At 37.2% G+C, this 27,210-nt stretch overlaps 4 protein-coding genes across 7 annotated transcripts; 3 read left to right on the top strand and 1 right to left on the bottom strand.

Annotated features, from left to right (window-relative positions):
- Nucleotides 1-127: 127 nt before the first annotated feature.
- Nucleotides 128-8,700, top strand: si:rp71-68n21.9 (kelch-like protein 9). Of its 2 annotated transcripts, none has more exons than XM_042731373.1 (8): nucleotides 128-446; nucleotides 848-897; nucleotides 1,353-1,617; nucleotides 1,748-1,880; nucleotides 3,903-4,099; nucleotides 4,191-5,037; nucleotides 5,128-5,241; nucleotides 7,758-8,700. In XM_042731373.1, exons 2-8 carry the CDS (start codon nucleotides 893-895, stop codon nucleotides 8,252-8,254), a joined length of 2,058 nt encoding a protein of 685 aa, XP_042587307.1. In that variant the 5' UTR covers nucleotides 128-446; nucleotides 848-892; the 3' UTR covers nucleotides 8,255-8,700. The 2 variants fall into 2 exon arrangements, with proteins under 2 accessions (XP_042587307.1, XP_042587306.1); XM_042731372.1 differs by having other exon boundaries at nucleotides 1,347-1,617.
- A 1,025-nt stretch (nucleotides 8,701-9,725) lies between these two features.
- On the top strand, nucleotides 9,726-12,812 carry hsd3b1 (hydroxy-delta-5-steroid dehydrogenase, 3 beta- and steroid delta-isomerase 1). Its single transcript, XM_019069882.2, has 3 exons — nucleotides 9,726-10,179; nucleotides 10,411-10,575; nucleotides 10,866-12,812. Exons 1-3 carry the CDS (start codon nucleotides 10,029-10,031, stop codon nucleotides 11,672-11,674), a joined length of 1,125 nt encoding a protein of 374 aa, XP_018925427.1. The 5' UTR covers nucleotides 9,726-10,028; the 3' UTR covers nucleotides 11,675-12,812.
- A 1,788-nt stretch (nucleotides 12,813-14,600) lies between these two features.
- Nucleotides 14,601-22,000, top strand: pla1a (phospholipase A1 member A). Of its 2 annotated transcripts, none has more exons than XM_042731369.1 (11): nucleotides 14,601-15,275; nucleotides 15,975-16,191; nucleotides 16,280-16,457; nucleotides 16,654-16,762; nucleotides 17,266-17,367; nucleotides 17,583-17,675; nucleotides 17,749-17,934; nucleotides 18,430-18,519; nucleotides 19,897-20,005; nucleotides 20,113-20,268; nucleotides 20,375-22,000. In XM_042731369.1, exons 1-11 carry the CDS (start codon nucleotides 15,197-15,199, stop codon nucleotides 20,454-20,456), a joined length of 1,401 nt encoding a protein of 466 aa, XP_042587303.1. In that variant the 5' UTR covers nucleotides 14,601-15,196; the 3' UTR covers nucleotides 20,457-22,000. The 2 variants fall into 2 exon arrangements, with proteins under 2 accessions (XP_042587303.1, XP_042587304.1); XM_042731370.1 differs by having other exon boundaries at nucleotides 14,602-15,275; nucleotides 17,767-17,934.
- popdc2 (popeye domain containing 2) lies at nucleotides 20,607-26,288 on the bottom strand. Of its 2 annotated transcripts, none has more exons than XM_019069883.2 (4): nucleotides 25,235-26,288; nucleotides 24,169-24,277; nucleotides 23,457-24,012; nucleotides 20,607-21,489 (listed from the first exon to the last, which is right to left on the bottom strand). In XM_019069883.2, exons 1-3 carry the CDS (start codon nucleotides 25,729-25,731, stop codon nucleotides 23,506-23,508), a joined length of 1,113 nt encoding a protein of 370 aa, XP_018925428.1. In that variant the 5' UTR covers nucleotides 25,732-26,288; the 3' UTR covers nucleotides 20,607-21,489; nucleotides 23,457-23,505. The 2 variants fall into 2 exon arrangements, with proteins under 2 accessions (XP_018925428.1, XP_042587305.1); XM_042731371.1 differs by having other exon boundaries at nucleotides 23,598-24,012; nucleotides 25,235-26,285.
- Nucleotides 26,289-27,210: the final 922 nt, after the last annotated feature.

Genomic DNA, 27,210 nt, shown 5'->3' with positions numbered 1-27,210 from the left:
ATTGTTTTTTTTTCACTCTGTCTTGAATATAAAGATTGTTTGTTTTACAGGCACTACAGTAAATAAACAGTAAACTGCTAAAGCAGCACAAAAAAAATGCAGATTTGCTATCAGACTTCCTCTTTTCACACCGGCTATGGGTTCGCCTCATGTGTATCAAACACAACATCAGAGTGCAAATGCAGCTGAGGGAAGAGCAAAGGCTTGAACTGAAGCCTATTAAAAGTAACATGTCAAAATGAGGAAGACAGAACGTTTTGAAACAACATGTAAGTTTGTGTGTGTGTTCGAGAGAGAGAGAGAGAAGTGACACAGGAAGTCAATGAGGTTGTGGTAAGCAGACTCTACATACCCATTTGTGTCGACTGAGTGTGATCACAGGGTGATGCTTTGTGCTAAAATGAGAAGACACTTCTAAAAACCCCCTGAGAAAGCACCACGTCTCGGTAAGCTCCTTTTATTTTATGTAGTCCATCTTTCCTGCATTTAACCCCACTCATAAACTTTACATTTGTGTGTCAATGCTTTGAAGAGAATGTGTAATGTAGTACTGTTATTTAGCAGTAAGCAGTAGAAAAATATTCAGTAAGTTTAGTATTCAGCTGAAGTTTATCTGCCAATTACTTTTGTGAACATAACTTCAGAAAGACTCCCTCTTTCTATACACACACACATATATAGAAGAGGCCGTGTCGGTCTAAACGGCATCTTTGTGTTCGTTGCACATAGATGGCAGCGCTAACTTCCCCTTTCAGACTTTGTTGTTCGTGAAACTTTTTTACATTGATCCAAAAATTGTTCCTGCAGATCTGGTGAAACACTTTATTATTTGTTCTTTTTTTATCAGAAATCCTATAGAGAGCAAATCTGCAAAGAAGCAGACCCAAAAGACATGGGGTAAGTTCTGACAGTCTTATGAAGTTATTGCATCATAGGCCTTTCTAGGACAGTCATGTTGTATAATAAACTGAAATTTGTACTTTTGTAATCATTTTTATTTATTTCTCAGATATTCTTCATTGCTTTATTGCAAAAATACAAATAAGAGCTCAAATAAATCTCAGAGATTAAGTTTAGTTTAACTAGTAGAAACGTGCTTTCATGTTGAGGCTTAGTTGACAACTAAGATGTGTGATACAGTATACAAATTTTTTTCTGTTAAAATACAAATATTTACTAGCACATAAAATAATGCATTTAATTAGTGAACTGATAGTATTTGACAGAAATGGTCAGCTAAATGCTTATTAATTATTACAGAATATTATTATAAATTAGAGGAAAAGTGGAATATAGGTCTTTCATGTGATCTGACTGTCAAAGTTTTAAATATGTCTTTCTTTCAGCAACAGTGGAGAGGAAGGAAAACTGCATCGCAGACTTTCCCGAATAGGAAGCAGATCGCAGAGAGAGCCGCCACGACCCCCTCCTCAAACAGACAAGCCACCAACGGTGGTTCCTCCAAGACCTGCTGAGACTGCTCCAAAACCTCCGGAACCTGCGCCAAAACCAGTTGTAATCCCCCAAAAACCTCCAGTGGCTCAAAAGCCTGCTGCCCCTCCAAAGCCACAAATACAAGTGTTCAACAGCACAGAGCATGGCACTGCCATACTCAAGGTAAGACAAAGAGATCAGAAAAGGTGGAAACAAGCTACCGAAAACAGAGAAATGCTGTGTACTTACAAAGCTAGAATGGTGATTTCACTGCAAATACTATATATTAATGGCAAATTTTGCCATGTACCAGGGGTTGGATTGTTTTCGTGGTGATGAGACTCTTTGCGATGTGACTCTGGTTCCTGGTGACAGCAGTGAATCTTTCCCAGTCCACAGGGTCATCATGGCTTCAGCCAGTGACTACTTCAAGGCCATGTTCACAGGTTAGTCTTACTAAATACAGGAGGAGGAGCTTTATTGTCAAACCCTATTAAAGATATTAAAGTCCCTGTGGTTTAAAGGGGTCATATGGTGTTGTTAAAAAGAACATTATTTTGTGTATTTGGTGTAATGAAATGTGTTAATGCAGTTTAAGGTTCAAAAAACACATTGTTTTCCACATACTGTACATTATTGTTTCTCCTCTATGTCCCGCCTTTCTGAAACACGTCATTTTTTACAAAGCTCATCGGTCTGAAAAGCAAGGTGTGCTCTGATTGGCCAGCTATCAAGTGCTTTGTGATTGGCTGAATACCTCAAGCGTGTGACGGAAATGTTACGCCCCTTGTCATACTGTGATGCGTGTCCCGGTCAGAACACCGGTGAGACAAGACAAATTCAATAAAACTCATTACAAACGAGCCATTTGTTGCATCCAGTGGGGACATAGTTACGGATTATAATGACTTATACTGTGTTTTTACGCGTTGCGTTGCATCGCGTCACGTAAACATAAAACCATGCCTGCATTTGTGATCGGAGAAAAGACAAACAAAAAGTGCTACTCTACACCAGCGGCTCTCAATTCCAGTCCTCTCAATTCATTCACGGATTTGCTCTGCGCAACGTCTTCACACACGGACAAGTGTGACATCATATACCTCGGTAAATAAATACAACTTAAAATCACGTCTCGCACACTTCTCGCACACTTGAATGGAACATATACATTCGCTTCGAACTGGAATCATGGTGGAATATCCTGTGATGTCCACTTCACAGGGCACTTACGTTCGAATAGCACATACGTCTGAAGCTATAAGAGAAACATACAAAATGTGCAGAGCAGGGGGCACGAGGACTGGAATTGAGAACCGCTACTCTACACTGCTCAAAACTCGCATTTGAATCGTCAGTGGCAAATTCTTTAAATATGTAAACATACTTACAGACTGTGAGTCAGAACAGCCTCTTTTTGTGTCCTCTTTTGGAAGGCCAAACAAAGTATTTTCGCTTTCACAATGAAACAACGTCTCCATGACATGGTGCCGGCGGGAACAGCGAGAATCAAAGTTGTGCCTTCTTTCTTTGTGTGAACATTTGAGCAGCGTTATGCAAATCTTCCCACATCGTGATGTAGACATGTTGGGGCGTGTTTAAACGAGGCGTTTTAGGAGGGCATGGACGAGTCTTAACTTTAGTCTTTGCAACTTTACAGATCTTATCTATTCACGAACAGTTTGTAACACTCCAAAGAGAAAGGAAAACTTTTGCCTCATATGACCCCTTTAAATGTGTTACCTTTTTGTGATGTTTCATACACTTGCTGTTGATCAGCTGTGTGGTTGAGCCTGATCCTGTTATTTATCCATGTCTTGTGTTTTGTAATTATCACACAAATGGTTATTGGCTGATATCAAACTTTTTTTTTAATTTATTGGTATCATACAATGTAGGATATTTGATTATGCATATTCTGTTGCCTTGTTTTTAAAATGATTTTTTTTTTTAATTAATTGTTGCCTTGAATTTTTTTCAATATTTTAAATTAATAAAAATATACTTTTTAGAAGCATTAATAATTTAATAGAACTTAAATTGTTAATTAGCAAATTAATTAGCAAATTAAAATTAAGTAATATCCATTTTCTCACTGTACATTATGTTTTGCCTAAATTCACTTGTAACATTTAAAACAATTGATTTCAGTGTTTAGTGTTTTATTTTAAACTAGATGTAGTATTGTTTGTACACAAACTTTGATATTCGCTTGAGAAAGCCAAGCCTGAAATTTTAAAATAGTTTAAAACAAGACAGATGGATGGAAATAATTATCAACTTGAAAAGAATAGGCCAAAATTTTTATATTTGTAATATTTTCTTCAAACATGTCTCTATGTATTCTGCGTTTTAGTTTATAATTAGGTTACCAACAAAAAGCATTTCCTCTTTGCAGTCTGCTTTTTACTGATACACACTGATCTAATTTTTTTCCTCTCATTTCCCTCTCCCTTTTGGTTTGGCAGGTGGCATGAGAGAGCAGGAGCTGAAGGAGATTAAGCTCCATGGTGTGAGCACAGTTGGCCTGAAGAACATCATCGAGTTCATCTACACATCTTCTGTGAGCCTGAGTCTCAGCACCCTTCAGGACACGCTAGAAGCGGCGAGCTTCCTCCAGGTGCTTCCCGTTCTCAGCTTCTGCAACCAGCTACTCAGCAGTGAGGTATAAACCCTTAAGATGTGGTGTTTGTTCTTCTTTCGCATGAATTATTCATCTGTGCGTGACGTAATAAGCCACGTTTTCTACATGCCAGATCACTATAGAAAACTGTGTGGAAGTTGAGCGCATTGCCAGGGATCTTCTTCTGGAAGATGTCCAAGAACACGTCCACAGGTTTGTGTGTGAGAACTTCTCCGAGCTGGTGCAGAGCGGCCGCCTCCTGCAGTTGTCCGAGGCGAGCATAACATACGCCCTCTCCAGTGACTCTCTGAAGGGTTTCTCCGAAATGGAGCTGTATCGCATTGCCCGTACCTGGCTGTCCCATAAACACAGTGAGCGGCGGTCTGCGTCTTACTCTCTGGTGCGCCACATCCGCTTCCCTCTGATGTCCCCCGCTGAGCTCCTCCAGATCTCTCAGGAGGAGCAGACTGAAGAAGGAGCAGCAAGCAGAGAAAAAGAAGAAGGGGAGCCGTTCATGCGATCAGACACGGCCTGTGTCAACCTCCTCCTGGAGGCCAGCAACTATCAGATGCTTCCCTTCCTCCAGCCGGCGCTCCAGACGGAGCGGACCCGGATTCGATCCGATTGCACTCACCTGGTGGTTCTGGGTGGTGTGATGAGGCAGCAGCTGGTGGTGAGCAAGGAGCTCAAGCTGTACGATGAGGAAGACGGAGGAACCTGGAGGTCGCTCCAACCTATGGAGGTGCCACGTTACCAGCACGGAGTGGCTCTTCTAGGGGACTTTCTTTACATTGTGGGAGGTCAGAGCACTTACGACACCAAGGGTAAGACAGCGGTGGACAGCGCGTACAGGTATGATCCTCGCTTTGACCGCTGGTTGCAGGTTGCCTCTCTGAATGAGAAGAGGACGTTCTTCCATCTGAGCGCTCTCAAGGGGAAACTGTATGCTGTTGGTGGGAGAAATGCCACTGGGGAGATTGGTAAGAACATGTTTTACCAAGTACTCTGTACAAAATGTTCTGTCCTGTCTTAAAATACTGTGGAAAAACAGAAAACTGTCTGTTATTCAGATTCGGTGGAGTGCTACAACTTGAACAAGAATGAGTGGACTTTTGTTGCACCGATATGTGAACCTCACTATGGACATGCTGGCACAGTACATGGAGGTCTGATGTATGTGTCAGGTGAGTATCCACCCTGATGTGAGATCAATGATTACCAAGTGACTAGCATGATATGCAAGTGACTAGCATGTCGTTAGCATGTTTCTAACAGGTTGTTAGCATGATTAGGAAGTGACTAGCATGTTGTTATCATGTTGTTAACATGATTAACAAGTGACTAGCATGTTGCTAACATGACTGGCAAGTCACTAGCATGTTGTTAACGTTATTAACAAGTGACTAGCATGTCGCTAGCATGTTGTTAGCATGATAAGCAAGTGACTAGAGTGTTGCTAGCTTGTTTTCCGCATGATTAACAAGTGACTAGCATGTTTCCAGCATGATTAGCAAGTGACTAGCATGTTGCTAGGATGACTAGCAAGTCACTAGCATGTTGTTAACGTTATTAACAAGTGACTAGCATGTTGTCAGTATGTTGAAAACATTATTAGCAAGTGACTAGCATGTCACTAGCATGTTGTTAGCATTATTAGCAAGTGACTAGCATGTCACTAGCATGTTGTTAACATTATTAGCAAGTGACTAGCTTGTTTTTTGCATGATTAGCAAGTGACTAGCATGTTGCTAGCATGATTAGCAAGTGACTAGCATGTTGTTATCATTATTAGCAAGTGACTAGCATGTTGTTAGCATGATTAGTAAGTAACCAGCATGTTATTTACATGTTTATAGCATGTTGCTAACATGATTAGTAAGTTACTAGCATGACTACCAAGTGACTAGCATGTCATTAGCATGATTAGGAAGTAACTAGCATGTCACTAGCGTGTTTTAGCCTGATTATCACGTTAGTAGCATGTTGTTAGCATGTTTCAATGCTAATACAGCTAAAACCAGATGATTCATTAAAAAAACAGCAAAAAAAAACAGCTAAGACCAGCGTGACCTGTTAAAACAGTGGCCAAAACCACTTAAAACCAGCTTGGGAGACCATCCAAAGCAATCAATCAGCTTATGCTCGTTTTAGCTGTATTTTCAGGGAGTTTTTAAGCTTTGCTATGGCAGTAGACAGCTTAAATACACCATAAGTCTTACTGTATAAAAATTTTAACCCCCTTAATGAAAGTCTATGGGATTTTAGGTGGTTTTGATAGTCTGGTTTATGAAAACCGTAAGCCAGATCAGTTAGAAAAGATATAGCAACCCGAGTCAGAGGTCTGACCCGAGTTTGGTAGTTGTAGCTTTAAAAGTCTATGAGGAGATACATTTTAAAATTTGGTCTCAGAAGCAGAAGAAGAAGAAGAAGAGTTCTCAAGCCAAATTAATTAAATGTGGCTCACAAAGCATGTGGCCTTAATCCACCACAGTTCTCTGCATGAGTCTAATGAATGCACTGCACAAGAATTCTTTTATTGCTTTTAGAAGAAGAGGAAGAAAACACTTTTTGGCGGTCTCTTAGCAACTTTGCAACCTTCACCTAATGGCGAAGTACCCCAAAGTAGAATCAAAAGTAACATGAAACCGATAATCAGGAAAAGAGAGCTGCTTCAAGCTGAACTGGGTCACTCATCTGAGCTTAGACCCCAGCCTAAAAAGGGTACGGCAGGCTTGTTGTGAAACCATGAGAATGTCCGTGCTTCAAGAATCATAAAGTATTCAATAAACATTATTGAAAATAATGAAATAATTAGGGGGAAAATGAATTTGTGGTAATGGAAAGATAAAAATTATATTATAGAGCCACTTTGGAGTCATTTCCACCACACATGGTTTTTCAAAAGGTAGTGCACTTATTTACCAAAGATATGAAAGTGTCAGTAAAAATCATGCTTGAGAAATATGAGATGTGTGAACAACATCAAGCTGGAAATCATAATTTTGTATTTTTTCAAAGTGTAATAATAATATATGATACAATTAATTGTAGTAAATACAATTATATTACTCTTAAGTTTTGCATTTAATTATTTTTTGACATTAAATTTTAACTATAAAATTACACATTTCCAGGCTGCCAGTAGTCAGCCATTTTTCCTCCAAAAAGTTAAAATTATCGGTAACACTTTCAGTATAGGGACCAATTCTCACTTTTACCTAGTTGCTTATTAGTATGACTTTTATTAACATGTTGGCTGTTTATTAGTACTTATAAAGCACATATTCAGCATGAACATATTCTACATCCCTAATCCTACCCAATACCTAAACTCAACAACTACCATACTATTAATAAGCAGCAAATTAGGAGTTTATTGAAACAAACGTCATAGTTAATGGTTTGTTAATAGCAAGAATCGGACCTTAAAATAAAAGTGGGACCAAATTATAATTTTCACCACAGATGCTATTAAACACAAAACATCATGTGGTGGGACTTTTTTCAGACTTCTCCTGTGATTTATACATTATCGGTGGAATGTTGAGTTCTGTGTAAGTTTTGGCCTCACAGTATAAGACCAAGTTAAAGATCCTATACTTCAGCTTTGTAACTGCATTCTTTCTGCTGGCATGTTTGTTTCTGCAAGAATAAAGAATAAGCTTGCTCTAAAAGTTGCATTCACTCTTTATACCATCAGGCGGTATTACAAGAGATGCTTTCCAGAAAGAGCTGCTGTGTTACAACCCTGATGGAGACGTGTGGAGCAGACGAGCAGATATGATGGAGCTTCGCGGTCTTCACTGCATGTGCACTGTTGGCGACCGCCTCTACGTCATGGGTGGAAACCACTTCCGGGGGGCAAATGACTATGATGATGTGCTAAGCTGTGAATTCTACAGCCCTGCAACTGACCAGTGGACAGTGGTGGCTCCGATGCCCAGGGGTCAGAGCGATGTGGGGGTGGCTGTCTTTAAGGACCGCATCTATGTGGTGGGTGGTTACTCCTGGAACAGCAGATGTATGGTGGATATCGTGCAGTGTTATGACCCTGAGAAGGATGAGTGGGAGAAGGTCTTCAGTGTCCTGGAGCCTCTCGGAGGCATACGGGCCTGCACTATGACAGTTCATTGCCCAAAAAGGTCAACAGATGAGGCTGAAATACAAGAGTGTCCTCTTTTAACATCCAAAAGCTAAACAGATGGTTTAATATTGCTATTGGCCTTTAAATGTGACATACAGAAATTAGCTTCACATTTCCAGTGATGTGTATTGCATAAAAAGGTTGAATGATTTGATTACTGTACATGCCACTTTAATATCTGAGCTGGGGTAAGGGAAAATAATTTGCTTGTAAAAAACAAAAAAGGTGCTAGTGCTCCATTATTTGTTTAAATGTGCATGCCTTTGTTTAAATGTTGTTCTCTTTCTATGCCTGATGGCCACAGTGCTTGTTTTAGCATCTCTAAATTATTCTCTTTCATGTGTAACTTGCTTAAGTTACTTTTATATGCTTTGCAAAAAATAATTGTTTTTTAAAGAATTAATTTGTGTTTGGTATCTTTTATGTACACTTCTTAACATAAAATGTTTACTGATTGCATTCAAGCTAAAAAAATAAACTATTAACTATTATTAATTAATATTGCATTTCTTTATTTCTTTCTTTACTTTTCAAATAAGGGCTAGATAATGTACACATACATAGGATCATGTGACACAGACAGAAAACATTTTTAATTTTCTATTTAACGATATTACTGTTTGCATTGTAATCTTCATGGGCGTTTTTATTCCTTTATTATTCAGGTAGGACAGTTGAGAGAGGACAGGAAAGCATTAGGTAGAGAGAGGGGGCGGGATCGGCATAGGTCATCAAAACGGGAAGCGAAACTCGCTGACAAGATTTATTTTTTTGCATTTTAGCCTTTTATTATGATAGAACAGATCAGAGCTGACAAGAAGCGAAGTGGGAGAGAGAAAGGGGCAAGACCGGGAAAGGCCCTCGAGTTGGGATTCGAACTCGGGACGTCCCATATGTCGGCATGCTACCCACAAGGCTATTGGTGCCGACATTACAATGTAATTTTGATCGCATAAATGCAGCTTTGGTGAGCATAAGGTACTTCTTTCAAAAACATTTTAAAAATCTTACTGACCCCAGACTTTTAAACAATAATGAATAATCACCACTGACAAAATTAAAATTAATTCAGATGTAATCCATATATTGTGCATGGTTGTGTGAAGAGAACAGAATGTGTCGTACAACCTTGAGTGCTTCATGTTCTGTCATTAGTCAGGTTATCAGAAGACAAAGAAGAACAACCCAAGGTCTGTAGACACACAGAGTACATGTAAGAGACTATTACACTAAAGAATTTCCCCAGACTTTAACTATGCTCATATCCACAATAGGCAATCTAAGCTACTAAGAGAAGTTGGAAAAGTCAACATGATCAAATACCTGATAAAAAGCTGTGATTTTGACCTTTAAGCCAGTTTGTGTAAAACACATGATGGTATTTTATTCTAGTAATATTTTAATAAATAATAATAATAATAAATAATTTTATTTTATTTTATTTTACACAAAATACAAATACAAATATGCTAAAAATTAAATTAGAACAAAAAATTAAACTTGAGAAATGGTTACTACTGTATACCCCTACAATCTCCTTATGTATCTTTCACATTGTCTATTTGATAATATGTAAAGTACTATTCAGTTGATTTCATGTCAGTAGTGGCTTCTTTTTGTAAAAACAGGAATCCTAAAAAGAAGCAGACTGCTGGCAACCACCTTGACACTGTTTCTTAACTCCCATCCCCAGCCCATGGCATTGAAGCTGTCCTTGGCAATAAGGCTTAAAAATGCACCACCCTCCCAGTCCGCTGCACCATTTCTAAAGGCTCATCACATCACTGTGGTTTCCAGACAGTGAAGTGGTGCTGGTGTGCAGTTGCCATGACTCTGTCAGGAGATGTGTGTGTTGTGACAGGAGCCTGTGGGTTTCTGGGAGGAAAGCTGGTCAGGCTGTTGCTGGAAGAGGAGAAGCTTTCTGAGATCCGACTGCTGGATAGAAACATCCAGTCTGAGCTAATGCAGTCTCTTGACGGTAAGTGATACTTCCCTTACAGCATTTCTCATCTTGTATTTCTCCAATTTGCGGGATTTTGTTGGTCACCTTTTGTATTGTTTGTCTTCCTGTTTTGTACTTGAAATCAGCATTTGCTTGTGAATATTAAGACTAGATTCAATGTAAACTGTTCTTTTTTTTTACTTTCTCAACTCTTTGTAAGCAACAAATTGAGGCTGTTATCAATGTGTTTCTCTGTTTGTGTCCTAGATTGCAAGGGAGAGACTAAAGTGAGTGTTTTTGAGGGGGATATCAGGAACCGTGATCTACTGAGAAGAGCCTGTAAAGGAGCAGCACTTGTTTTCCACACTGCATCTCTCATCGATGTCATTGGAGCAGTTGAATACACTGAATTATATGAAGTTAATGTCAAAGGTGAGAGTTCTGTGCTGGTCATTAACACATGGTAACAAGACTCAATCAAAAGACTGAATGTCTTGAAACTTATGGAATCATGTAATGCAATTATTTTTTTTATTTTTTTTTATGGACACTAAATAAAAAATAAAAAAAACACTGTGGACCTTGGAGTCAAATAGGTTGGGAACTACTGATTTAAATGATACCTGCATTGGCACAACAAATTAAGATCAAACTTTGATCAAAATACGCCAACACTACGCAATATAGTAATCAGAGACAATGAAATTGTTTTTCCATTACAGGAACACAGCTGCTGCTCGAGACATGCATCCAAGAAAATGTGGCCTCCTTTATTTACACTAGCAGCATTGAGGTGGCTGGTCCTAATTCCCACGGTGATCCAATAATTAATGGTGATGAAGACACCCCTTACGCCTCCTGTCTTAAGTTTAGCTACAGCAAAACCAAGAAGGAGGCTGAACAGATTTGCCTTCAGGCCAGTGGAGAGCTGCTCCGTAATGGAGGTCATCTGGCTACCTGTGCACTGAGGCCCATGTTCATCTATGGACCAGGCTGTCGATTTACTTTAGGCCACTTGAGGGATGGAATCCGCAATGGAAATGTGCTGCAGAGAACATCACGACGTGAGGCAAAAGTGAATCCTGTATATGTGGAAAACGCAGCCCTGGCACATTTACAAGCAGGTCGGGCTCTCAAAGATTCCCAGAAAAGGGCTGTGATGGGTGGAAACTTCTATTACATCTCAGACGACACGCCGCCTGTAAGCTACTCAGACTTTAACTATGCTGTTCTTTCACCATTAGGCTTTGTGATACAAGAGAGGCCCATTCTGCCCTTCCCACTTCTGTATCTTCTGTCGTTCCTCATGGAATTACTGCACGTTGTGGTCCGACCCTTCCTGAAGTTCACTCCTCCCTTAAACAGGCAGTTACTGACCATGTTAAACACACCCTTTAGTTTCTCATATCAAAAGGCCCACAGGGATTTTGGATATAGCCCTCGCTATGACTGGGAAGAGGCACGTAAGTGCACTAGCGACTGGTTAGCATCTGTCTTACCCACAGAGAGACAACAAATTAACCTGAAATAAAATAACAGCATGTTTAATAATACTAAAAAAGACAGCAGTCATGTTCTGCCTGATGTTTTATAGTAAACTTTTCTTCTAATCAGATCCACGGTAGTAGAAAACATTCACTGTCTAATATTTAGTGAATAATGCTTGTTTTATGGTTAAAAAAAATGACTGAATATTATTTACACATCTATAACAACTAGAAATAAATATCCATATAAAGAAGTAGTAAGTAGTAGTAATAAAAATTACTAAAATCTTTTACTTATTTCAAAAATAGATTTTATGACTTGAATAATGTATTTTAAAATGAAAAAAAGAAAATTTCAGACATAAAGACAAACCAAGTATTAATGCTGTTTAGACAGTACTTAATGAATTTCAAAAGTCTTGCAATTAAATAATATGTTGTGGTAATTCATAGGCCTACCTGTCTGAGTCTGTATTTTACTCCACTTGTCTGTTTTTTGTTGTTTATTGGTGAGGAGTTTTCAGTGACCCGTATTGCACGTTGCCAGTTTTTATTCATTTACCGACATACGGAGAACAAGTAATTTTGAAGATCATGAATATTTGATTAATGCTGTGAAATAGATCAATAAATGTTACTTCAATTTTTATATATGATATCCAAATAAAATTGAAAACAGATTTTTCCTATTGCCTGGCATGATTAAATATATTGCTGTCGATTTAAAATGAAGAAACAATTTTGTCTCTTTTAAGAATATATATACATTAAAATTTAATGAATTACATGATTAACATTCTGTAAGCACAAGCAGCATTTGTTCTGTGTAGTGTACTATTTTTGCATCACAATATTATTATTATTAATTATATGATTTAAAATCCTTTTGCAGGCTAAAATAACATAAAAGCATAAGTGCAACAATCTGCTGACCATCTGACCTATGACATCCTATGACACGTAATTCATGTAAATAAATGTAAGTTTAACGTGGGTCCACATACACCACCACATATCTTAAAAAGAGGAGGAAGAAAAAGCCTATCAGTTCCAGTTATTTATATCAAGTATTTAATCAATACTTCATCATCATGACATAGACTGTTGCTGTGATTGCCTTACTCTGGTACTCCTCCACAGCCTGATCCATCTTGTATTTTGCTAAGTGAAGGAAAGTGGAGAGCGGGCCACCTCCAGAAGCTCTTCCTCATGTGGCATGTTGCATTTCGTGAACTGCATTTAAAAAAAAAAAAATTATTACTATTATTCTGTGATTCTGGTCTGACAACAGTGACACCAACAAAGTGACTTGAACGCACCCGACGTCGTAATTACGACTTGTCAACTCGTAAGTACGAACGTCCGAGGAGGACTTGAACGCAGCATAAGCTTGTGTTGTTAACATAGAAATCACGGGGGCAATGTCAAACGAAGCTTCACTTTCTGTCCAGTCACATGCGCGATTAAATATGCGTGTCGAAATGTTCATCGATCTCACAGATCTTACTTTACGAATAAGTTTTAATTCGGACTTATTCAGTTACATTTTATATACCCAGTGATAGGCCTACAAGTAATATGAAGAATACAAATTTTTTCAGGAAAATTAAATATTTGTCATATGCAATTCATATGTATACGTTATTCTTCTATTACATTATATTGATATTCATACTGTTATTAATTGCACAGTTTAATGGGTAAATTAATTTATCAGAGACAGAAATTCAACAAAAACAAACACACACACTGTTAGGCTTTTATTTGAGCACATAACTTGAATCGATCTATGGAATGTGTGGCGAATGCTTAAAGGGATAGTTCACCCAAAAATGAAAATTCTGTCATTAATTACTCACCCTCAAGTCGTTCCAAACCCATAATGGTACATTCACATGGGCGTCGGCTTTGACGATTGATGGAGGGCGTTTCTGAAGCTTGGTGCTGATGCGACCGTCATAGTGACAGTAGCCAATAATATTAGTTTTCTGTTGTTGTATGAAAGCAGTTGGTTAGCGTCTGCACCAGGATATTTGCATAAGGCGATCTGATTGGCTGACACCTGTGTTGGCACTTGAAAAGTTGAAAGGTTTTCAACTTCTGCCGCAAGCAACGGACCCAACGCGATGCGACAGACCCACAATTCATTTCGGCAAAGCTTGACGTCACTCCATTCAAAGTAAACTAGAGGCGTTGATCCCAACGCCCTGTGTGAATGGGGCGTAAGACCTTCGTTTATCTTTGGAACACAAATTACAATATTTTTGATGCATTCCCACTTTGACGGGCTACTTTATGTTTTGGGCATGTTAAAGCAACAAAGAAAGGAATGAATGAGAAAAAGAGCACAAAAACAGCTTGATATTAAAATGAGTTAAAGGGGTCATATGATGCTTTTTTTAAAGATCATTATTTTGTGTATTTGGAGTAGCAGAATATGTTGACATGCTTTAATGTTCAAAAACAAATTTTTTTTTTCAAATACTTTGAAAATTTTTCAATAGGAAATACTTAAACTAATAACAAAACATATTTACAGTAGCTGATTCAGAAGCACCAAACTGTCTAGCAAAGTCAGAATTACCTCCTCTCCTAGGTTCACGAAACGATCGTCCATACAAAGCGTTGCTGTTCTGTTGTAAGTAATCTTAAAGCTTCCTAAATGCATCTACTTTCGGAAGGCCAAATAAAGTGCTTTTGCTTTCGCCTAGATACACACAGCATCTCCCTGACATGACTTTGATAAAGAATATCTCTTTGGGTTTGAGACTTTAGTCTTTGCAACTTTACAGATCTTCTTCATGCATCAAGAGTTTGTAACACTCCAAAGAGAAAGGAAAAATTTAAATTGCATCATATGACCCCTTTAAGCTCAAACAAACCGCTAAAAGAGCAGCCATCTCCTGGCACCTGGGCCTATTCACGTAAACACATCTCAGTTTTTAATGGTATCATTTACAAAGTAAAGCAACAGCACTTTTGCAGAAGATAGCCCTATGAGGGAGTCTGAACCTGAACAAACAAACAGTTGATGATAATGTCTTTCAAGTGGGGCCAATTGATTGTGTTAATTTCACTTCAATCCAGCCAAAACTCTTCTGAGAGTTTTGGCTCAACACTGTGCCAAAGGGGCCAGAGTCCGGCGCCTCTGGACAAACAATCAAACATTTCATCTGTGTAGTCATAGGTTCACAACCAGCTGCAGTCCAGTGAACAGATCATTTGTTTTTCATTGTTGTAGTCAAAGATTCTCCACTAGCTACACAAGCTATCACATGATGGAAGCTGGGAATTAATGCCTCTCATGCTGACATGGTTTATAACAGCACACCAGGAATTGAAGGAAAAACCATTCATCTCGCTTAATCGGATATTGAAGCTTTTTCTCAGAACCAAGCATTGTGTAACAGATTGTGGCTGGATATTAAGTGGATTCCATGCTTCTTAAGACAACTAACTGAAGAACAGGAACACAATGCACTGAAAGGACGCAGAAAGAGAAAGAGTGATTTTGCACCCAGTGAAGAAACTAACAAGCGGAAACTTCTCACTCAGCTGATTTTATCATGTTGATCAATGAAGCCATAGCTTGGAAATGGATCAAGACTTTTGTTTATTTGTCAGTGTGCATCACCTCTGTTGTGGGTAAGTTCAGTTTAGTTCAATATCACATAGAAAAAATCTTTAATTGTTCCAATCTTATTGGGTAAATACACCACACCTGAATTTAAATGGTCGGCAGTTTTAGTTAGTAGTGCAGATGTTTTTCTGGAGAAAGAGAAACACAGAAAACTTAACCAGCATTTGACCAGCATTTGTTAATATAAAAATGTACAGAGTTTGATTGTAGTGATTTTAATGTTTACAAATCCATTGATTCGTTGAAAGCTCAATAAATTAAATTAAACTAAACCAGAGAGCATTTGACCTCTTTAAAATATACACAGAAGCACACAGAGAAATACAAAATGGAGGTACAAAATCAAAACCATATCAAAAATAGCATGTTGAATAGCTCGGATCAAAAGAAAAAATGCATTATTTTAACAGTATTTGTATTTTTGGTGGCTGCAATTTAACATGTTTTTAAATGTATTCGCCTTCCAAAGTTCATTTCCAAAATATGTAACTTTTGTAAATACCAAGACCACCTTTATTATTTAATATATAAAATATTTTACTTTACAAATTCAATTCTACAAAGTCAAACTTACACATCTGGGGACAGCAGAGACTGCAGTGTCTGGTGAATCCGGTGAAACCACCAATTACAGGTTAAAATCCCAACATTTTGGCCTTGTACTGTTTGGCATACTCATGAATTCCATGCATACAACTTTACAGGTAACGAGGAAGCATCCCGAAAGTGTGCCGACTTCAACAACACCACTTGGCTGGAATACAGACAGGGCACCAAGCTCCAGGTTCAGTATCTTCTTCTTACACGAAAGAATGCAGACTGTGCCAGCCTCTTCACACAGGACTGCCTCAACCATACCCAGAAACACACAGCTTACTTCAACTCATCCCTTCCCACTAAAGTCATTGTTCATGGATACAGGTGAAGCATTTAATTAGCAGCATTTTATAATAGGAAAGCATGTGAATGACCTTTTACACAGATGACTCTTTGATATACTGTGTTTCAGGGCTCTGGGCAGTAAGCCTTCCTGGGTGAGTGGCTTAGCCCAGGCTCTACTGCGGGAAGAGGACGTGAATGTTCTGGTGGTGGACTGGGTCTATGGAGCCTCCTTTGCTTATAACTTGGTGGTAGAGAATTACAAGGAGGTGGCAGTGCAGATATCAGTGCTTATCAATCAGCTTACGGTAAAAGGTCATGTCAAAGTAGTATAGAATCCATTGTCATAACAGACCACTTGACGACTAAATACTAATGACTAAATACTGTGAGCAAGTAATAAACCTAATAAAATGTATCAGTACACAGAGAATCACAGTATTACATGGTGGAGAATAATGTAAATACATTTTGTTGTTGTTGTTATTCTTGTGTCCATTGTAGAAATATGGAAGCACGCTGGAATCTTTTCATTTCATTGGTGTGAGTCTTGGAGCACACGTGTCTGGATTTGTAGGGACCCTATTTGAAGGCAAGCTGGGTCGAATTACAGGTAATATTTTAATAAAATTGCTCTAATACAGTATATTAATATACACTATACAGTGGGATCCAAAAGTAAATGACCATATTGGAAATATAGGTTTGAAAACCTTTAAAAGCTGTTATTGAAGCAAAAGCAGACATAAAATATACAATTTAGCAAATATAATAAAATAATTAAAATTATACTAAAATTATCTGTAATCAATCAAAATAAATTAATATATATATAATAACATTTTATCCCAATGAGACCTTTGAAGATGCTACACTTGTGAGTGGAACAAAGACCAACACTGCACCACACTGAATGAGGCTTTCTGACAAAAGCAGAGGCTGCAAGAGCGCTTCAAACAAACAATTGAGAAATTGTTATGCTACTCAGCCTCGGCGAGAAAACAAGACTTTGTTTGACCATTTAAAGTGTTTAAAATTTGTGTGGAACCCTAAAAGTGGCTAAATGTGAATCATTTAGTATAATGCAGAACATATATCTGAGTTTTGTGCCTTCAGGTCTGGACCCAGCAGGTCCAATGTTCAAGAGTGCTGATCCATTTGACCGTCTGGATTCATCAGATGCTTTGTTTGTCGAGGCCATTCACACTGACTCTGACTGTAAGAGTGAATCAGTCCTTTGGCTGAAATTACATAAACTGATTTTTATTTTTTTCAAGAACATAGTCTAATATTGAACTGGGCATGTTTTTTTTTGACAGCTTTATTATCTTGATTTACTATCTAACCGCAAGAGTATACCATTGGTGCTATTGTCAATACAGAAGTACAGATTATTTGTGCACAACTGAACTGAATATATGTGCATTTGCCAGACTTTGGTATATCTATTCCTGTTGGGCATGTGGACTTCTTCTTAAATGGCGGAATGGACCAAGCCGGTTGTGCACGCTCAAGGTTTGCTTCAAGTAAGTGTTTCAACAAAATCTGAGACATTAAGGTAAATTAAATGTACCATAGTTGATGATGAGAATCTGTCAGTTTTTATCTACTTTCCAGTGTATGGTTATGTCATCTGTGACCACATGAGGGCCCTGCACGTCTACATGAGCGCCCTGAACAGCTCCTGTTACTTTATTGGTTTTCCCTGCTCCAATTATGAGGAATTCCTGGCAGGAAAATGCGTCACCTGTGAGGGGCCCTTCAATGGCACATGCCCGCAAATAGGTAATGACGAGTAAGCAGAATGTTTTAAAGGAACATCTTTTTAGAAAGTGTTTAAAGAAACATCTTTGTCTATTTATGAACAAAATAAAAGTGAACTTTTTTCTTTTACTTTTGAAATTAATTGATATACCAGGACATACAGTGGAGATCCTCACATTTTTAATCTACTCTTTAGTCTATGATTAGATGTCTTTCATAAGGAGGATGGATACTGTTAACACACATATCCTCATTCTCAAGGACTGAATAATAATTCTAAAGGGGTTTTGCATGCTAATCTAATCTTGGATGGTTATGACCTTGATGTTCTAGTTCATTTAGGTGCTCAATCAGGCATTTCTTTTGTATACATGTATGTCTTACTCCAACTAGACAATGTATTACTTAAGGCTGATTGTGTAACAACAGGATAAAGTTGTTTCATGTAATGTATGACGCAAGCCTTGCCCAGTTGTGCTCCTTCACTCTCTGTTTTTATATGTGTATGTTTTTCAGGCTTATTAAAGAACAGTGGGATAACAGCTAATCCCCTGCCAAATCAAGAGAAGGTCTATCTCCTGACCACTGCTACGCCTCCTTATTGTGGTGTGTATGAGTTTGTGCATATTGTAATTTATCTAAAGTCCACTCTCACTCTCACTTACAAGTAATGCGAGTTATGTAATCGGACTACTTTTTTGAAGTAACTAGTAAAGTAATGTGTTACTTTTTAATTTAGAAGGAAATATCTGAGTTGCTTTTTCAAGTAAGTAACTAAAGTTATTTTGTTTCCCATGTATTGACTGACAGCTCTTGTGTTGCCATGTTGAGAGAAATTGGGAGTAAGTTCAAAGGCATTGTGTACGCTGTGTAAATATGATGTTACTGTAGTAGACTAAATGTGAACATGCATTTACTCATCTCACGTGCACAAAAACAGATTCGGTGTTCCTCAAAATAAATAAAAACAGTCAAATGCAACGCCCTCTACTGTACAGACGTGAATTAACATTTCCGTCACTTCTGGTGTGAAAGGGCTTTTACTTTTGTTAAAAAATGAAATACTTTCATATATATATATATATATTAAAAAAAACGCATTCACTAAAAATGAACTAACGTAATTAGTTACTTTTTTAGGGTGTAACGCAATATTGCAATGCATTACTTTTAAAAGTAACTTTCCCCAACACCGGTGTTAACAACTCAGTATTAACAGCTTTTTAGTAAGGATGCATCAGAGTGATCAAAAGTGACATTAAAGACTTTTACATTACAAATATTCCATTTCAAATAAATGCTGTTGTTTTATGCATTTTATGCATCAAATAATCCTAAAAGAAAGTATAACAACTACAAAACATATTAAAGGGATTGTTCACCTAAAAATGAAAAGTCTGTCATTAATTACCCACCCTCATGTCATTCCAAACCTGGACTATATTAATCATGTCCTTACTACCTTTCTGGGCCTTGAACATGGTAGTTGCGTTGCTGACTATGCAGGGTCAGAAAGCTCTCGGATTTCATCAAAATATTTTAATTTGTGATCCGAAGATGAACAAAGGTCTTGGAACGACACGAGGGTGAGTAATTAATGACATAATTTACATTTTTGGGTGAACTAACTATAAGCAGCACAACTCTTTTTAAACATTGATAATAATAAGAAATGTTTCTTGAGCACAAATCAAGATATTAGAATAAATTCTGAAGAATGCTGTGACACTGAAGACTGGAGTAGCGGCTGCTGAAAATGGTTATTTAAGATTGTAATAATATTTCAAATTGTTACTGTATATTTGGTAAAATAATAATGCAGGTTAGCATAAGAGACTTCTTTAAAAACATTAAAAAATCTTACTGACCCCACACTTAGTCACCCCCAAATGTTTTGTGTATTTGTGTATTTAAGAGTTTATAAATTTGTTATGTTAATGAAAAATACAGCCAAATAATCCCACTCATGCCCTTCTTTTTCAGCGCATCACATCCTACTGGAATTGAAAGTTTCCCCTTTAGACAAGACTGCTGAAGTTCAGCTCACCCTGATCTCTGTGGGACACCCTGAGACAGAGCTGAAACTCAAACTGTATGTATTATATTTCCAACAAGCCATAGCCTGTTCTTTTATTGCATGTTTACTCCTTTAACTGTTTAAATCAGGTGTGTGTATATCTTTATACATATGCATTTCAGAAATACAGATGAAATGGTGCATAAAAAGGTGGCTGCACACCCAGAGCAACTGTGTAAAATTGACTCAGTGCAGCTGAAAAACACAGGAAGACGATTCTACAGACAAGGAGAGATTCATTTTGAGTATATCTGCATCTCTGAAGTCCCTCAAACCAGGTAAATGTTTGCCTTTAAACTCTTTTTCTCTTTCTGGGTACTCACTACACTATATGTCCCATGTAACACTACATTTTATAATACTGTATTTCTGTTCAATTTGCAGAGGGCTGGATCCATTATGTGTGAAGAACATTCATATTGGACGGGGAGTGCCATGGTCACATGAATTTGTACAGTTGTGCTAAATTAATAGAACAACACAAAATCTACTTAAGAGAGCTTATACATAAGTCTTAATGTAGTGAGACTCAAGCGAAGGTCACACACTAAAACTTGGGTTGGGAGGAATTAAAGCTTGGCGACAAAGACATAAATAGGATACAAGGGGAGTGAAATGCTTAAACTCTGTTAGATATATTTATTATGCTTTAGCCCTTATATAATGTACAATATGATTTTTGTGCATTGTTCCAGAGAGTGTTAGGGAAATATCAGTCAAGAGGAATCAAGTCAGTCATTCAACACTCAGTAGTTCTATTATGTGTTAATATGCTTGTTGAAAGTACTGGTTCATTTCCAATGATTAAAATATTTGGAGTGGTGCAACACTCAAGGTACATTTCATTATTTTGGCACTCTGATTAGCGTCTCTAACTGCATACTGCATTCTTAATATTAAAAATTCAAATCTGTTCATTTACAATTAGTGATAAGTCACATTTTGAACCCAGCACTTAACAATTGGCCCCATGAAAATACGTTTTCATCAAATGGTCAGTCTCAGAAGATGATGCTGAAGCATTTACTAACTTCCTATTATGATAAAGCACACACTTTTTTAATAAATCTCATTATCTATCTAATATATCTCTGAAGTGCTGTTCAAATTCGTGTTTGAAAATCTATTTTGTTGCCTGTCTCATGTATTCCAAACAGATTTAAGTACTAAGCACATGCCAATACAAATAAAAATAAAACCATTATTTTATGTGCAATGTGGAATCATATATAACAGTATCTTTTTTTATTGGAGGTTTGATCTTTTGTCCTGTCACTGTCCAAAACAAAAGGACATTTAAAGAATCTTTTTACTGTTCAGTGTTAATGTTGTCTTCATTTGTATGAGGGGAAACAGATTTGATGGTGGTTTTGGTGGAGAGATCGTTCAGATGTTATGGTCTTTACACTGCTGAAACCATTCCTACAGCTTTGGGGTGTCAGTAGGGGCCAGTGGGGCACCTCCTCTTTGGAATCGAAGTCTTGCTGGATTATCATCCTCTGTTAGATTTATGGAAAAAGGTGACACATTAAAATGTTATTGAGAACACTGCAGTAAATCCCATAACTCAATTAAGCATGTTTGTATCCATCAGTGTAGTTCGCATATTGGTTTCTGTAGCCCAGGCTGTATTTCTGGACATGATCCATATATCTCATTCCTTTGGAAACTAGCGTGTGAAGGTCATGTCTCAAATGACAGCAGAACCCTCCTCCTCTCACAGCTGTTCCACTATCCTGTACCCTACAAAGTGCAATATGGCCCTTGTTGGCAAAGCCAAGTATTTCGAGAGGGAGGAGTGCTGGATAAACAGACTTGGTATGTTTGGATCCCTGGATGTCCCAAACCCCTTCCAGTCTTTCATCCAGCCTCTGGCACAAGTGTATGTGGTAAAATAAAACCAGCCTTCTCCTAAGCATAGAAACATCTATCAAAAATATCCTAGGATGGAAACACTGAATATAACTCCACTACCATGTACTAAATAAAACTTAGTTATCTCTCACCCAAGGAAGCCTTTTCCTCTCACCAGAATACACATGTGTGTTAAATGAGGACATACTTTGTGTTGTGTTTGTCTGTGTTAAAACAATTTAAAGTTGAAGATACTGTAATTATTACAGAACACCTTACACAAATTAATGTAGAAATAATAAATATCAATTGCATTAAATCATGAATGAATAGTATCAGTATAGCCAATTAATAATAATAATAACACGCCTACAATGTAAATTAAAGGAAAGATATTTATTATTATTTTAATTCATTGAAATCTAATTTTAATGTCATTTTAATTACATTTTAAATTAAAACATTATCAATATAATAATAATAATTATTATTACTATAAGCCTACATTAAAAAATATAATGTAAAAAATGAAATAAATGAATATGGTATTATTAATATAATATTTTTATTATTATTATTATTATTATTATTACAAGCCTTAAATTAAACCAATCAATTAAATTATATTGATCATACTTATGTATATATATATATATATATATATATATATATATATATATATATATATATATATATATAGATAGATAAGTATACCATCAATATAATCAAAATTAATTTAATAAAATAACTAAATATTATTATTATTATTATTATTACAAGCCTAAAATTAAATTATGCAAAAAGTTAAGTATATGAGTGAACAGTATTATCAATATAATCAAAATAAATTTAATAATAATAATAAATTATAATTAAAACAGTATTCTTCTAGCATATGTGACCCTGGACCACAAAACCAGTCTTTAGTCGATGGGGTATATTTGTAGCCATAGCCAAAAAATACATTGAATGGGTCAAAATTACAGATTTTTCTTCTATGCCAAAATTCATTAGGATATTAAGTAAAGATCATGTTCCATAAAGAGATTTTGTTAATTTCCTACTGTAAATATATCAAAACTTAATTTTTGATTAGTAATATGCTTTGCTAAGAATTCATTTGGACAAATTTAAAGGCGATTTTCTCAGTTTTTTTTTTTTTTTTTTTTTTTTTTTTTTTGCACCCTCAGATTCCAGATTTTAAAATAGTTGTATCTCGGCCAAATATTGTCAGATCCGAATAAACCATACATCAATGGAAAGTTTATTTATCCAGCTTTCAGATGATCTCTAAATCTCTTAAGACTAGTTTTGTGGTCCAGGGTCACATATTAATTTTCAATATAATTATTATATATATTCACTATTATTATATTAACTGATATCCCTTCCTTGCATGTGAATTTATCAAATGGCAGTAAAGTCATAAATATAATCCAGGTCAAAAAGAAGTATACACTACTACAATTTATCATGCATATTCATCACTCTGCATTCTCTTAATCAGTCATTGTTTGTGCAGTTCAGTGTCCAGTTAGTGCAGTTGTGCCTTTTCATGCAAACCAGCCCCATCTTTATCGACCCACCCCTCAATCCTTCCTTGTGTACTTACATTGTGATTTAAGAAGTGTGCCAGTGTGTTAGCGTCAACACCCCAACCTTTACTTCAAATAATCTCTCTCACTCCCATAGTCCATTAGAGAGCCTGTCATATCAGCAAAGTCCTCCAGAACCAAGCTTGTTGAATCCTCACCAGAGGGCATCTCTGTGTCTGAGGGCGAGAGCTGGTGTGGAGCTTTGGGCACAGGGGTCTTTCCCTGGTCCGGGTGGACATTTCTTGCTTCTAAGCCCTGGTTAGACGGGGCTGGATCAATTGGCACGACTGTAGCATCTCCTTGGCTCCCCCTGGGTGGTGAACTAGCACTGCCACCCTCACTGCCCTGTGGCGAGGGGGCGAGGACGTGGTAGAGACTGGGCAGACGGACATCAAGGCGCACACCACTCTTGGCAAACAGCTTGTCATTGAGCGAGTACAGTTTGTCAGCAATGTCACTCCCGAGCATGACTGAGAAAAGTCGGGCAATGTAATGATCCTTAGACAGCAAAAGGTAAAGCCGACGTCTGCGCCAAGAGATGTAACGGCAGTCCGTCTCTGCGGTCAGTGTCACCTGAGGTCAAAAGGGTCATGGGAAGTTTAAGGGCATGCAATATTTCAATGGTTGTATGAACACTGAATCATTTTGCTCGATGGCACAGGCTAAAAAAGTTTCCAAGATGTACCTGATCACATTGGTACTAATTATAAAAACAGTATGTTAACGTACCTGGAAGTTGCCCTCCTCTGTAGGTCTTAGAGACTCCCATTCTGGAGAATCAAGAAACTGGTGAGGGAAGATATAATGGAGAAACTGACCTTCTAAGGACACTCTAATCCTGTAAAAGCAAAAGATCTGGTTTTAAACACAAATACTAAGTCCTTAGAAATGTGCCTTTTGTATTCGTGTTCATTTAATATGGATTTGAAAAACATTTGTAACATTTTCAAGAAGTATGAAATGAAAATTCATCCTAAATGTACAGTATTTAGAGTGAAATACATTACAATACAGAAAAAGATCAGTCGCTACTTCCGTTTTATTGCAACTTTAAATGTAACGACTAAAATTGTAATATGGTGTAACCATCAAGTAAAAAGAAAGAAAAAACATTTATTTTTACCTTAAATACATATGTGTACACATCTTAAATTAAAAAAAAAAAAAAGTTGAAAACTTTTTTCAAGGTAAATATCACAAAAATCATAAATTAATCATTCAAAAATATAATTATGTTTTATAATTATAACATGACATTTCACAACTTGACCCTTAAAAAGGTCAAATAATCTTACATTTTAAGAGACTTGTTGACCTTTACACAGTCATGAGGTCTGCAGGGATCCATTTCCTAAGTAATATTTTTTTTTCTTTGCAACATGATTTGGTACACAAAAGTGTTTAATTAAGCAGCAAAGAAGTGAATTAATAGATATAGACATATAGATATGATATATATAATGCCTTATTTATTATGCCTTACAACTACTACTGCCATTGTAATTTTATTGGACTGTATGTAGTAATCACATTTTATTTATTTTTTTATTAATTAATCAATAGATTGGTCAAAAAATGTTATTGACCCACATATTCTTTTTTCATGTAAATTATTATACTATAGAACTGAGAATGTTGCCTTACTGCAAACATTAAGTACACCTTCAGGAAAATAAGCAGATATTTAGTGTGAGTTTTTACAGTAATAATAGTTTTAAAACTACTAGTTCAAGATCAATCACTAATCCAGAGAACTGTATGAGTCTACAACTCTGCCAAACATTGTGTTTCTCACCTGCCAGAAAGAAGAAAAGACAGCTGATCAATGGGCGTCTTCCCCTCGACAGCATACGTCTCCTCAGCCGCTAGAGAGAGCACTTTGTTCTCGCTGGCAGCCGTAATCTCCTTAAACACCTGCACAGGTACATCCAGAGGCAGATAGACTGCTGTGTAAAGCGCCGAAAGCTCCTCATTAGTTAAACCGTCCTGCATCAGCCGAAAAATCAGATGACACACCTGGGCCAAACACTGCAGCATCAGCAGCAAGTTCCAGAGGAAAACATCAAGGCCACACACTGTCAACCAGCCCCACAGAGCCAGACAGAGGAAAGCGGGAGCCAGAAAGCTGAAGATGTACAGAGCACCATATGCTCCGCTACCACCCATATAGCCCAAAAAAAGAATGGTGTTACCCAGATGGTAGATGGCACCTTCGGTGCTGTTGGTCCATCCATCACAGAGTGTGTGATTGAAAATTATAGAGTCAATCAAGATAGAGTCGCCACTATTCATGTTTATAGCTATGTGGTCTTCAAACCAATGGAAACTGAATATATAAAAAAGAGCCTTAAAATATATAAAACTAATGTCAGATATATATGAAAAAAGATTGTTCCCCTCAGCCTCTAACAGCCAATACACCTCTTACTGCCAAAAATAGTTGGAATGAAAGAAGCTTCATAATTCCATTCCATTCAGTTCCATTGACACCCACGCTTCCTTTCGAATTTGACAAAATCAGCCCTATACCGTCTCTGCTTCTGTTCCCTGCCCTGCACTGGACTGTTGGAAACATGGAGCGGGAGAGGCGGGGGTAGAGACCCTGAGAAGGATAACCATGTTTGGAGTTGAAACCCAAGGAGGAAAGAGCCACAGACAAAAAGCAGACTCGCTACTTAACATAACACAATGATGGCCGGGCAGAGTGATTACGATAACAGGTGACATGCACTGACGTCTGTGAAGATCTCTGAAAGCTCTGCCAGATGTCACCAACACTCGTTTTCTCACAATCAGACAGACAATTTGTATTCCAGCTCTTCTAATGGTGTTTGAGGGGAGGAGGATACTAGGCTATATGGGGTATATTTAGACAATCTGAGACAGATCAAATAACAGGGGAGGTCATGTAACACTGTTTACCTCCCCTCCTTGGCCATTCCTTTTTGTAGTCTCACATAACTTGAACCAGCAGTTGTTGGTAGTTAATATTCTGCTGCTTAGCAGTGGAGTGCAAGAGTGAGTGGATTCTGTTTCTTTTATTATTTAATCATAAGTTATGAGAATATTGCTGTATTGTTGTATAAAATGCCAACTGGCGTTGTTAGGCATGACAGCATATTCACAATACAGCATGTTCTTTAGTGGCCATTGCTTAGTTACTCCATAAATATCAAAATGCTAAGAACAAATGGTAATTAACCCTTATTTTATAACACTAATTGCGATTCTTATAAGAATACAGAAATTTGGTTGTTTTCAGGAATCCATTCTTATGTAAAAAGACATTTCCAAGTTGCAGGTTTCATCTTTTATAAATATACCAAAGAACAAAGATTAATTGTTAATTTAGAGAAACCGTGAAATAAGGCACCAGCAAAGTCTTTGTGGAAAATGGATGTAATTTAAGGACAGAGGCTTTCCATATTGTGTGGATTGGATAATTTAAGGTTAGTGAGAGCAGGTCTATTCATTCACCAAATCTAGGGTAGATGAGGAACTGCATTATTTTGATATAAGACATCTGAGTTACAGATTGTGGGAATTATGCAAGAAAAATAACAATCCACTTTGAGAGCTGCACAGTGATATGTAGTGTTTTAGCACAAATGGAATGCTCTATTGAACAACATTGCAATGACAAATCGCTTTGTGGTGTGATTAATAGATCCATTTGTTTTACCTCTTAATCATGACAGCTTATATAGATGGAAACATAACTGAAATGCACAATGTCAATATACATTGGATATCTTGTGCAGCTTAACTAGC

Source organism: Cyprinus carpio, chromosome B9 (assembly GCF_018340385.1).
Source record: "Cyprinus carpio isolate SPL01 chromosome B9, ASM1834038v1, whole genome shotgun sequence".
Classification (NCBI taxonomy): Eukaryota; Metazoa; Chordata; class Actinopteri; order Cypriniformes; family Cyprinidae; genus Cyprinus; species Cyprinus carpio.
This window is presented reverse-complemented; position numbering and strand designations above follow the sequence as displayed.

Coding starts and splice junctions, on each gene's coding strand:
- pla1a (XM_042731369.1), top strand. CDS start 15,197: ATGTTGATCAATGAAGCCATAGCTTGGAAATGGATCAAGACTTTTGTT. Junction 15,276..15,974: donor GTGCATCACCTCTGTTGTGG/GTAAGTTCAGTT, acceptor ACAACTTTACAG/GTAACGAGGAAGCATCCCGA. Junction 16,458..16,653: donor TGCTTATCAATCAGCTTACG/GTAAAAGGTCAT, acceptor TGTCCATTGTAG/AAATATGGAAGCACGCTGGA.
- si:rp71-68n21.9 (XM_042731372.1), top strand. Junction 1,618..1,747: donor ATGGCACTGCCATACTCAAG/GTAAGACAAAGA, acceptor GCCATGTACCAG/GGGTTGGATTGTTTTCGTGG. Junction 1,881..3,902: donor CTTCAAGGCCATGTTCACAG/GTTAGTCTTACT, acceptor TTGGTTTGGCAG/GTGGCATGAGAGAGCAGGAG.
- hsd3b1 (XM_019069882.2), top strand. CDS start 10,029: ATGACTCTGTCAGGAGATGTGTGTGTTGTGACAGGAGCCTGTGGGTTT. Junction 10,180..10,410: donor GCTAATGCAGTCTCTTGACG/GTAAGTGATACT, acceptor TTTGTGTCCTAG/ATTGCAAGGGAGAGACTAAA. Junction 10,576..10,865: donor ATATGAAGTTAATGTCAAAG/GTGAGAGTTCTG, acceptor TTTCCATTACAG/GAACACAGCTGCTGCTCGAG.
- popdc2 (XM_019069883.2), bottom strand. CDS start 25,731: ATGAATAGTGGCGACTCTATCTTGATTGACTCTATAATTTTCAATCAC. Junction 24,278..25,234: donor TCTTTTCTTCTTTCTGGCAG/GTGAGAAACACA, acceptor TTGCTTTTACAG/GATTAGAGTGTCCTTAGAAG. Junction 24,013..24,168: donor CAGAGGAGGGCAACTTCCAG/GTACGTTAACAT, acceptor TTTTGACCTCAG/GTGACACTGACCGCAGAGAC.